We start from the raw sequence: 12,824 nt of genomic DNA, 5'->3' as shown, positions 1-12,824 counted from the left end.
TGTCAAAGCGTGTCCGGCTCGCAGGACTACAGGTATATCGGGGACCGGCGCCAATTACACGGTGGCCGGTTCCTGTCTTTGCGCTACGGGCCTCGTCACAGTGGCAAGGCGAAATTAAGAAGCTATAATACGACGACGAAAAACGCAAACCGAGATATGGAAGGCGAATATAGGGAAATCCTCGACGGCGCAAATGACGCTGTCGGGTCCGGTTTGACGCATGCGCGCGCCCGCCCGCTACGGATTAATGGCCGACGAGCGGTACGCCTGTCTGATTTCGAAGCCACGGCAAACGAGAAATGAACGGCCGCGGTGATATACGGCCCGCGTCTTAATAGGCTCGACGACAATCTGGGGTCTTTGCGCTCCGTAGGGAACGAGATGCGGCATTAATTAACCGGTATCGCAACGGTATCGCCGGCTTTCTGTCCCGCCAATGCACCATCCCTTTAAAGCGGCCATTACGCCCCTAGCTGCTTTAAGGAGTTTATAACCAAATTTCAGGCGGTTGGGTGTAAAAGCGGCAAAGAACACTTTGGAACTTTTTTACAAAATAAAAATAATTTAAACTAGCCTACGCCATTTTTTATCTCGTTCATACCGTGAGGTTTTGGAAGAGCCAGGCTCGCATTATGTTTGTGGCTTGCTTCGGGAAGATTCCTCTCTTCTTTTGCTGAGGTTTCTTGCCTGAGTCCGAGTCGTCCTCTCCGCCACCGTCACCAGAGTACGTGCTGCCCTCTAGTGTGCTCCCTTTAAAAAATATTAAAATTTAAAAAGGGAAAAAACAGTATTTATTTTGATGTTCAATATGAAGTGTGAAATACAAATGATTTCGCTGTTACATGCGACTACACTCTTGATCTTAAACAACTTTAAAACTTCATTTCCTATTTCGTGAGTATTGGTTGTTCCCATTTATTAGTTTTCTTAAAAATAAATATCTAATAAATGGAAAATAAGTGGCGGCGACCCCCAGCTGTGTATAATAACAGCTACGAAAGCACATCTTGGGTTAGGAGAAACTACAACAAAACAACAACAACCGTGATCTAATAGGCCCCGGGGTCAATGACCCTTACCCATAGCATTCTCTGTGTTGAGTCAGACTGTTTCCCCAAGCCTAATACGTCAACTCGTGAAAAGAAAAGGCGCCACGCAAACACCATCGGTATTGATCAAGATTATAAACTACAACTTCGTAAAAAACAGCGTAAAAGACGGGGCTAAATTCATGCGGAGAAGTCGAACTTGGAAGCCCTACTATAGGTGGATTTTTTGTCAGCTTGCATAAAGATACAAGCAAGGCGAGTTGCGAACGGTCAGCCGCTACATAATTAATCAATCGCTTGGGCCATTTAGTTCGAGCGTTACTTATTTGAAAACACACTTGGGTCGCATGTAAACGCTGATTTCAGTTTATTTAAATCGGGTTCGGGTAATACAAAGGTCGGAGACCACCGCCCAATATATCGCGATCTTCTTTTCTCCAATGACTAACACTGTACACTTGATACAACGCGAAAGGCTTAAACGCGTGAATCAATCAATCTATAGGGGGAGGGCGGGAGTCGTGGCACATGCCGACGACAAGCCGGGCAGATGGCCATGAGCTATGGGTCCCTGATTAATCGCATGGTGACGTCACGATTCCTTAGCCCTGGCCGGCGCCGCGTAATGGCAATCGGCTTGGCCGGCGAGCCAAAGCTAATCACCCCTAGACCGTGCACCCCCTGTCCCCCCATGCCTGGCACAGCTGCGGGCGGGAAGATGGATTGCATCGATTGGCTTGCTGCGCGCCAATCACCTTCTGGCGATTCGTCATCCCGAAGCCCTTTATGCTTTTCTTTTTTGGGCGGAAGGTGATAAATCATGTTGTTTATGCTTGTGCTCTACACTGGTGTTGGGCTGCGAAAATTGCGATATTTTTTAAGCACTATACACTGAGTTTTTTTACAACTCTGTTAATCTTTCGCAGTGAAGTAGAAGTATAACCTATTCAGTATCTTGGAACAATTGGCAGAAAAAACCAAGACAATTTTTAAACAAAGGACCACAGCAAACCGCATACCACCCAGCGGCATTTGTGTTTTTTATTGCCATCCCGGTAATCAAATTAATATTGGCCAAAGTATTAAAGCGATATGGTGGCAATATATAATACCTTAATGTATGAACTTAAGCGAATCAACAAAGCGCTTGAACAGTTCACTGCAAACCAAAAACATCACCGCGAAATTATTCGTCGCCTTCTCGCGTTACGCTTGCGGCGAATCCGCACAGTGGCGCCCTTTCATCCTTGGTTTTCCCCCATTTTTTGCGCGCGCGGGGCAATTGCTAGCCGGAGCCTAATTAATCAGCTTCAAATCCGAATGGCCGCCGGCTGCGGCCGAAAGTCCTCGCCTACCCGAAGATCGATAAACCAAGGAATACGCGGCGAACAAATCTCCAGCGGGGGAGAGCGCGCCTTACAAGGGATTAAAAGCGCGATTTGTGTCGTAACAAAGCTCCAGGACACCCCCCCTATCCCAACCCCCCCAACGAGTAGATGAGACGGTCAGCCGTTGCATCGGCAGATGTTAGTTAGCGGTGTTAAGAGGCGACCGGTTAATCGATCATTATCGGTTCGCGGTTGAAATGCTTATTAGCCGCGGCTAATCGCCCGAATACAGCGGCCCTTAGTCCCCTTATTATCGCTTTGCTTGCAAATTAACAGCTCGTCATCAAGGGGACAGAAATCTGCAATCCGCTTGCTACGATTTGGGATAGGAATTTTTTTTCTTTTGATATCCACCTAGTTGTGTCACGCTGCTTTTAATCTTAATGATCTTAAGAAGAATTTTTATAAGTTACAAAAAATCAGTTTAATGAACCGCACAATCGAACAGATCTTGCGATTGGAAGAACAAAAAACCCCAGTGTATATTCGGAATTTGACAACGCCGACGTCACACATAGGTAAGCACTCAAGACAAGTCGACAAACAGCCCCGCCCAAACCGCCCTTACGTCAATCAGCACTTCGATTTCAAACCACGAGAGCTACAGTAACTCGCTCTGCAAGAGCAATTAACAGAAGAAGAGAAAATGCCAATTAGAAGCCAATTAAGCACATTGTTGCTGGCGAGTAGATGAACTTGATTGTGATGGACTGAGAAGCACTAATGCGTAACTGCGACTTCCCAATTCCATGCCCTGGTGACAATTACCTCCCTTGTTTGTCTATTATGATTTTGATTTTGACATTTTCAGGTGTTTCAGGTTTCTTAATATGGCGCAAATTTTTGTTCTGAAGCCAGTGGCGACATTTATACGGGCGTAAGGTTTTTTCAAAATAAACCTGCACCAGCGTACAGCGTGTTCTATTGATTACTCGAGTTTTAAAGTATAAAAATAATTTTAATCAGCCTATGGCATTTATCAAGCCTGTTCGTACGATGAGGCTCGCAGCATTAAAAGCTAAGCGTCCCTGGCCGACTTTCGCGCGCACATGTTTTGTGGCGCGGAAGAAACGAGTGTCGCATTTCGCGCCGCCAATCACAGAAACGCGTGTAAGTCGAGTTGGCGCGCGCCAGGAAAAACAGAACAGTGTTCGCGCGGTGCTCGAGTCCGGCAAACGCGAGAGCTGTAAAACAAGCCAACTGTTGGCACGGGGGTAAAGGCGCGAAAACAGGAAACGGGGAATCGGCTTGCAAGTTTTCTCGCTCGTGCCTGCGCCCATGTTAGCAAGCCGCGCGTGGCTGGTTGCTGGCAAACGGGCGATTGTTGGTAAAAGTTTAGGACGAATTGCGCGCCGAGCCCTTGTAGCACTAACCCCGATAGCTTCCTGCTACAGCCGGCCTACAAACAATTAATCACGGCAAAAGTGCGCCAGGCCAACCAGCCAGGCACAGGTCTCCTGGGCGGCGCTGGGCTGCAAGACAAGCTGGGACACCCATGGAGCACCAACTTCGACAAAGTTTCTTTCGTTTAATCGAGTAAAATAAAAGTTTGAGTATTGTTTTGATTTCCGAGGCAACTGTTTATAAGCGCTTGCTGGGCGACTTTGGTCAAAATGGTGGCACGTCGGAATGAACAGCCGCCATATTGTGTTGCTTTAGGGGTGGTTTGACTTCAGGTAAAAACAAGCCGCGGTTAAGTGCGAGTATGCTTATTTGACAAAACATGCCGGAATGAGAAGTTTGGTTAATTCGTGTTTTTCCATGAACCCAACTGGGATAGGTTTACGAATAAAACTGTACAAACTGTAAGAAGTGTTGAAGGAAATTGAATGTAAATCTTTTTTATAGGCATCCAACATCAAATACAAGCAAAGCTAGTGTGTTTGTCAAGTATTCTCCAAAAACTGGTACCATGTTGCGTGAATTTTTTCGCATGGTACCAGACTGCATGTTTTTCTTTTTTTTGCAGTTCTACAGCGACAGAACTGTCGCTTTTTTGTGCACGACACGCGATGACGCGACAAACGCAGGCGGTGAGACAGAGTTTGATAAGTCCGACGCTTGCCGCATAACGCACCCAGCAAAGCAGGCAACTAAGCCAAGGACTCAGAGTCCTTATCAGCAGCGTTATTTAGGCGGCGGCGCCTCTTCCTAAAGGCACAGAACGCCATTGTGCTGCTGCTGATGAAATATTAATAGCCGGGCGCGAGCTGCATTCGACTTATGACGCATTAGGCCGCTTATTCCATCATACGGGCCGCGAGCAATGCGCCGTAAAGACCCGGGCAAGGGATAATGGCCTTGCTTTTTCCTTTCCCTCCACCTTCCCGCTACGGGCGCGTTAAGGCCGACCGGGACTTGGCTGCTGCCGCACGGTGTAAAAAGCCGAGCGAATTCCATAAAAATTGGCCGCGAGCATCAACCCGGCAATTCCCAAAGGCAGTGGCGCGCATACGCCAGCCATATAACGCGGGCTCATGCTCGTAATGCGATTACGGTGCGGGCCGCGCCGCTGGAAGCACGACGCGATCGCTTATTAAGCCCCGAAAGCCCCGCGATGGTTATGGGGGCTGTGGACTTCTATAAGGCACGCGCAAGTTATGAGCAGCACTTTTGGGAATGCTGCGAATTGCGTTAAAGCGCGGTCTGGTGGTTTTCACTGCGAGCTTTTTTTGATTCGAAAATAAGTCGCAGGCAATAAAAGCCGCGTCTTATTGAGCCGCCGCGAAAAATCGCCCCCGTGGCAAATCTGTAAACGAAGTCGCGCCGATGAAAACACGCGCGGGCCCAGCGGCCGCCCATGAAATATTCATCCGCTATCGATTTCAGGAATGTTCCGCCGAGCGGATAACAACACGAGGGGGGCCTAATAATGCATCGCGACCCCTCACCCGGGTGCGAGGGCCGTTGCAGGGCAACCAGGTTGATTGACAGCGACCCCCTCCCCCCAAAAGCCCCCCCAAGCCCCGTACCTTGCCGCGTCCGGCAGACGCATCGATTCGCGGCATGATATTGTCAAAATGTTATTGCTGGTAAGCAGCCTTAGCGCGTCCGCTGTATTGGATTTTCGCCGACGGGCCGACGAAAGTGTTCCTGTTGGGCAAATGAGATTGGACGCGCGCGCTCGATCGAAGCACCTATGACTTTGCGCGCTGTATATGATTATCGCGGTTCGTTTTGCTGCCGTTTGCGTTGCGCCCCTCGATATTAGATTGGGAAAATGTGCCCAACGCCCGAAGCGCGCTGTCCGGGCAGCGGCGTGATGTTTAATATTTCAATCTATTGCGAGAATTCGATGATTCGCCAAACGCGGAAGAATTTCGATCGTTAAGGGGCCACTGTAAATTCGCGACTTCTGTGATAGTCCAGCGCGTCTTAGGAGAGAGATAGGGTTAGACATAGGCGAAGATGAGATGCTCCCCTGTCACGGAGAACTAAACCCCCCAGACCCTCCGCCTCGGAAAAACAATGGGCGAAAATTACGAAACGCGACCAGAAATGGTGTTCGGCGACATTAGGAGCATCGGTGGTGGTTGAAATGGGGGGGCGAGCGAATTTCGGCGCTTAAACCCGGGCGAGATTTTCAATCACCCTGCTGGCCGGACGGCTGGGGGGGAGGGGGTATCCGCGGCGCGCGGGCGTACTTAGTGTAAATTAAGGTACACGGGCTCGCGACTGGTACAAGTATCGATTAACATGGGCCGGGCAGCGGCTGGGCGCTTCGCCGGCTTCGCTTGCCATGCTTGGCGGCTAATATGAGGCCCTAATGAGATTCGCCCGATCGATCCGCGCCGAGAGCCGGGCAAGTTCCCGGGATCATTAACACTTTATCTCGGCTGCAGCTAATGGATTTAACACGCGCGCCCGTTCGCCATTGTTGCTGTGCTAAGGCTACGGCTTCCGACGGCGACTCGCTAATGCAGCCGGGATTGGACGGCGGTTGAGGGCGAACGGTCGAGCCAGGGTTATGGCGGGGACGCGGGCTCGTGCTGTTGCTTGAAGCGCAATTAAAATTTAGCCCGATGGCCTCGAAAGCGTAATTTAAGCGACCCGACAGTAAATGGTTAATGGGCAAGGTGCCGGACGGGCGCCAATCAAAATTTCGCGTCAACTCTTGGTCGTTTAACATTTGTTTTGTGCCTAGCCTTCACAGTGTACAAAACGAAGAAAAAAATACGCAATAAGAATATCAAAGCTCATACAGAAGTAGCTATCATTTTGAACGTCTCGAATAATGCTTTATTCATTTTCAACATGCTGATGAACATCATGACTTCCGTATGGGCTTTTCTATTCTTATTACGCCTTCATACAACCACCAACCATTATGCTCCAAGGAAAGAAAATGGGGTTTGTAAAAAATTCGAGACACACTGGATCGCGTTTCGAGGTACCTTGCGCCGCGGCGTGTCTGTTACATCACAGAGCGGCGTTTTAAGTTGTTTAGCGCCGTTTGACGTCCAGCCGTAAACATTATCGCAGCGGTGCGATAAGAGAGGGCGTTTTAGCGGCGAGCTGCTATGAATGGCGTTCTTTTTGTGCCGCCTTCTCCCGATATTATGTGAGTTAGGGCCAAGTTAAACCCTGCACAGGCCAATTAACGGATTTTCCAGGAAGCCAGGAAACTGTTTGAGACCAAGATCAAAGATGTAGGTTAACGCGCGGAGTAATATGAGTGTTCTTTTCGGTTGGAGAAAAGAGGGACAAATATCTCGCCACACAAATCTAGAGCCACTTTATGTCAAAGTTCTACATTCCAAACACGGCTTTAATTCATGGTAAACGCAATGCGTTCCGTTCAACAGCAAGTGCAAAATGTTTGCTTTTAAAAACTTAGTTTTATTGACTTCGAATCAGATTTTTTCTCTAGCTCTTGCATCGTCCAGTATGAAGCACCCAATTCGTTAAAACAAACCGGCGAAAAATAGCTTAAAACGATGCTAAAGCCTTACAACCTACAGTAGAACAGTTTACTGTAAAACACCCAAAAAAACATCGTCAAATCGATAAACTAAAATGCACAAACACTCACCGGTTGGGCTCGAGCTCTCGGTGCCGTGATGGTGATGCTGGGGCGTTGGTTGCTGTGAGTGGGGGTGGTGGGTCGACGGGGTCTGGTGGTGCTGGTGCTGGTGATTCCCCGCTGAGTTTGAGGAACCCATGGGCGTCGAGGCGTTGCCCCCCATCAGATTGGGGTGGACCGCGTTGGGCTCGCTGGGCATTGTGGGGTTGCGGGCGGGATGTGCTTCTTGTGGGAAGAAGGGCTGCGGGTTGGAGAGAGAGAACATTGGCGTTAATTCGAACGCAATTTCAATTCGAAGCAAATGGCGAAAAATCGATGTCAATGCAATAACAGGCGCGCAGCTGGGACTAATATTTTCTGCGGCGATCTGAGCCGTAGAGGCGCTTTTGACTAATTTGAAATGCTTTTTTGAAAAGTATAAACGCTGCTATCAAATACGGCCTTGATTTTTATGAAAAAAGCAAAAACGAAGGGTTTCAATCTCACTCCAGTTTGTCTTCTGCTTGTTTTATTTCAACAGTGCCATTTTCTTTACAAAAATTTGATTTAAAATCCGAGTGTTCGTGCTACAGTTGCGCACCTGTCGACAAACTTTTCCTAGGTGGAAATCCAACTTTTCCTGGAAGTTATTAACAAAAAAACAACAAGCGACAAACAGAGCACCCTGATCTGAACGCGCGAGGGTTATATCGTAAACAGGCGAACGACGCTAAACAAACTCTATCGCCCCGGCAAGTCAGCGAACAGCAGCGTCCGGCATAGCACGGCCTCAGCGAGTCTAATGAGACTTTTCAGGGCCGGCAAGAATGTGGGACCAACGGCGGAATCAAAGGAGCGCGAACTTGGCCGACTCGGCCGCGGCGGCGGGCCCGCAAAGGCACCGGGTAAACATCAAAACAGCGACGACACGAAACAGTATACGGCGGCCACACAGGTGCGCCGTTCGCCCGCTCCGAGATCTGTTGTCGAGATAGGACCGGGCCCGATTCCTTTCGCGCAATTTTTCCGGCCCTTGGGGGGGTTTACGGCCTTATTTTCGTTCGCTGACCGCCGATTTGATTTCGCCGCGTCGGTGGTGGCCCGTTTTTTTTTAATAAAGGCCGCGTCGGCCGGAGGGTTTAATGTGCTGACCAGCGCTCCAAGTTCGCGGTAATAGGACTAAGCATCAATCTCAATCAGGACGCTTTACTATACAGCACAGCGGCGATATTATTGTCACTCGCATCGAAGCTTCAATAGAGAAAACACCGACAGTACGCAGGTGCTCTATGTCGTTTCGAATATGTCCACCATAGTAAAACCTTGCTCGTTTATCATTATAATCGAAGCTTTACTGCTTGCACAAGCAACCGCAAGACTTACCATATTTTTTTGCTCGCAATTGATTGACGTCGAAACAGCGTAATAGATCACCTGATGAACAAATTACCTTTGTCAAATTAGAACCGCAAAAAGCTATTCTGCAAAAGCTATCTTCGTAACAGAACAACAAGCGAATGTTCGCAGCTCATTAAATCGCAGACTATTTAAGTGAAATCGATAGCTCATTGCGAATCTGCAAAACGCGAAGCAGGGGCATCGCTAATCCCCCCAGCTAAGACCCAGGTGCGCGTGGCAGCCCACTTTGACGTCATAGTGTCGGATTGGTGACGTAACAAACAGGTCCCACTGTGGCGCCACAATGGGGCGAGGAAAGCGATGTTTCCTATACGCGCCCTAGTGTTTAAATGTCCGGCTTTGCAGGCAAAATTACACGTGCAAGCGATTATGCATTTTCTACAGCCGCGCACAACAAAGGTGCTGTTGTATAAGATGAATACAATATTCAAATGGTATTCGAAACGGTTAATGAGGAAAATAAAATTTTACACCAGTCTAACTAGTCTCATACTTGCGCAGACTGTCTTGTTTTATTTGTTTTTAAAGAAAATATTAACCGTGGAAAACCGCTACTGCGATGACAGCTGCCATGAGCAAAAACCATTTAAAAAACGCATTTTCTCCACGCAAAGGCAAAAAACACCGCAAAGTCAGCACAAAGACCAGCGAGCAAAGGGCATCTGTTTGCAACAAGGCACCTTGGCAGTGTAGAACGTGCGCGCCGGGCCAAATTGACAAAATATCGAATCGCCTTATCTGACCAGCGATCTCAGTAACGACGCAGCAAATCATGGCCGCCGAGTGGCGCACCTCGCTGACTGGGTGGCCCCTCGCACCTGTGGCCCGTATTCGGTTGCCTCCTCTTCGCACCTACGATTTACTTCGATTTATTTTTCCTACGAATTGGCCAAAACACTGCGCTGGTCGCCTTGTAGCGCGCTATGGCAAAAGGTACTGTTGGACAATCTCTGCTGCGGCAAGTTTTGAAGCTGGTAACTCTAGACGGGGGGATGGGGGGTTGCTGCGGGACCGACCCCGCCTAAGACGGTCTACTCATCTTATTCGTCCCCAATAAACATTAGTTTTTTTATTTACTGTATCTTATCCGGCTTAGTCAGTGTCACTTAACACCTAACGTTATGATATGTGCTTAATATAGAAACAACAGAAAGCCGGTTCAGTATGTTTAGTCATTTTGGGGAAATTAAACTTAGAAAGCCTTGAAATTGCCTGGAATCTGATAAATATAGGATGGTTCGACAGAGGGCCTTATTAAAAAAACGCTTTTCCAGAACCACAAAACGAGGGTTATTTAAAGCTCCTTAAGTATAGTGGCGCTGCGTGTGGCTGTCAAGGTTGCTCATTTTCGCAACGCATTAGCTGATATTCGGGCGATAAAGCGGCGAAGCGACATTTCGGATTGCGAAGTGTCTCGCGTATTGAACAATCAAGCCGTCAGTCGGCGACTGGAAACGATGCAGTAAAGGCGAACGGAAAGCAATTTCAACTGTTTGACATATCGAGCCGTCATCCCGGAAAGGATCACAATTGGCAATTTGGAAGCGTCGAAATGGGATAAATACTCGTCGGCCAAGAGCAACAGGCATCACTGTGTCGGACAATTAGCGCATTTCGCTTAACGGGAGGGCGGCGTTAAGGCTAATGCGAGCAGATGCGTAATGCGAAGCGAGATGAGATCAGCAGATAGTCGGCCGACCTTCCATTTGTGTATACGCGCGCGCGAAGGGCGGCCAATGTGTAGTCTACAACAATAACGGCCTGCGCTGTGCCTGTTACGTGCACTGGTGTGCTCAAACAAAAGCAGGGCTGTCGGTGGGCTTGCGAGGGCGCACTTTCAATATTTCATCGAATGTTTAAACGATCCTATCGCGCGCGAACGAACGCGGGGCATGTGAGCGCACCGAGCGACAGCCTTATCTTTCTAGGGGGCGGCCAATGCATAAAACATTAAGTTTACATCGCGCGTGGGGGAGGGGTGGGTTGAAAACGCAGGGGGTACGCGTGTTGGCGCCGGTGACCCCGACCCGGGCGCCTATAAATCACTGAAGACACGACAGCTTATCAACATCTGTCTGCTGCGCGGCCTTAATTACTGACAACCGCGCCAGGCGCAGTGCGCGACTTTGGAGATAACCTTCTGACGCTAAGGGCTGGATGAACTCGAAATCTCCTGGAGGTCTTAATCATGTCTAAAGAACACCGCGTTGTCAATTAAGCAAGGAACATCGTATCAATGGTAAATCGAACGCCAGGAAAAAAACTCAACTGGCAGGACTGCAGTTACCCGATGCAGTGAACGCACAACACGCAAAAAGGGACCTTTCCAATGTTTTACGTCTAAAACAGGCCGTGTGGCCCCGAAAGGCAAATTCACGCGATTCTGTCGACGGGTGTTATTTACTACAGGCCTGATTGATCGGAACGGCTTCGGCGCCGGGAAGTTTGCTGTGACCTTGTTGTTTTGGTTTCGTGCAAGCGATGGGAGTAAAGGGGTGGGGCGGGGGTGAGACCCCCTAAAGCACAACAACAGCTACAGATCTACCAACGTACTATAGCAGATGTAGCCAACTTATGTTTGATTGCGATCGACTGAGATATTTTTTTAGAGTCTCTCGATCGACTGGATCGGAAAAAAGTCACAAAAACACTTATTAAACATTTTGAGCATTGATTGCATTCCAAGCCAGCGATGGAAGGTTAATCTGTTACGTTAATGAACACTTTGTTATTAGGCTTGTCCAGACAACAATTGGTCATTTTAATGGTCCGCTTGTGCGTAATGACGTAACACGTATTCGACGCGAGCGACCAGGTGAAATGTGGCGATCGACGTTGGCCACCCCTGTACTATAGTATCGTAAGCGCGCCAAATTGGGACACAGGCAAACTAAAGGACGCGGCGTATCAGCAAAGGGCAAGTGTGCCGACCTCCGAGCCGGGTAAACAAGCGGGCAGAACAACAGCAACAGCGACAACACACGAGCGTCCGTCGATACAGCGGGCGCCGACATGGGCGCGACGATTTATCGCCAACATCCCGCAGCCGTGAAATGACAAGGACGACTGGCTTGAATGACGTGGCCCTGATTAATCGCAACGGGGCAGGGGTGTGCGGCGATTACGTATGGGTAGTCGTAGCGTGTGCACGCCCCCCACACTTTTATGTCCGTATGTACGCGTAGCACACGAACACTGGACGCGTGAGTACGATTTCTACCGCCATTTTAGGCGAGAATAATCGTGCCGCCCATGCGCGCGTTTACTATGTGTTGCGAAAACGGAACTGGTTAAGTCACGACGTTGGCTAGTCACTATAGGACAGGGGCTTTTAAACTGTGGCCCATGGACCCCTTTGGGTCTACGTGAACTAACTTTAGGGGGTCCATGAAGGCAAATTGAAATGTTGATGCATATTTAAGAAATAATAATACTTTTAAAGAAAGGAGCTTAATTAAATATAAAACATTTTAGCACTGAACGTATTTATACTTGATTTTACTTAAATCATCAGCATATTTTCTGAAAGTCGGCGGTAAAAAAATTTAAGAACCCCTGCTATAGGACCTAGAGCACAATAACCAAAATTCGAAACTTAATGAACGGAGAAGATTTTTGATTTGTGAAGGAGCCCATTTATTTTCTCAATTTGAAACAACAAAAAAACTTCTTATTTATTTAGTATATATATAGGAAATCAATTTTGTCAAACAAATACTGATAATCAATTTTTCGTTGAACAACAACAGAAAATGTGTTTTATGTATAAGGTGGAAATTTGGTATAATTAGTGTTCTTCTTTTTTACTTTTTGCCATCTAGAGAAAAAAACATTGTTGTTCGTGATTGAACCCAGTTTGGGGTTATGTTCTACTTCTAGTCATCACATTCAAAAAGCGAAATAATATCAATAACCCGAGCCAACCGTATATGCAACGACAAAATCCAGTCATTAAAAAAATATTTA

General features: G+C 48.0%; 1 protein-coding gene across 2 annotated transcripts in view; it reads right to left on the bottom strand.

Moving 5' to 3' along the window:
- LOC146166720 (homeobox protein Meis1-like) overlaps positions 1-12,824 on the bottom strand; it is a 46,738-nt gene that overhangs the window by 13,417 nt on the left and 20,497 nt on the right. For both annotated transcript variants that reach the window (XM_083386286.1, XM_083386294.1), the window contains exons 7-8: positions 7,470-7,701; positions 602-750 (exon numbers count right to left, since the gene is read on the bottom strand). In XM_083386286.1, coding sequence (XP_083242412.1) covers positions 602-750; positions 7,470-7,701 — 381 coding nt within the window. The remainder of the gene's footprint in view (positions 1-601; positions 751-7,469; positions 7,702-12,824) is intronic.

This window comes from Ascidiella aspersa, chromosome 1, assembly GCF_963924565.1.
Source record: "Ascidiella aspersa chromosome 1, kaAscAspe10.2, whole genome shotgun sequence".
In the NCBI taxonomy this organism is placed as follows: domain Eukaryota; kingdom Metazoa; phylum Chordata; class Ascidiacea; order Phlebobranchia; family Ascidiidae; genus Ascidiella; species Ascidiella aspersa.
The sequence above is the reverse complement of the archived record's forward strand: the minus strand, read 5'-3'. Positions and strand labels throughout refer to the sequence as shown.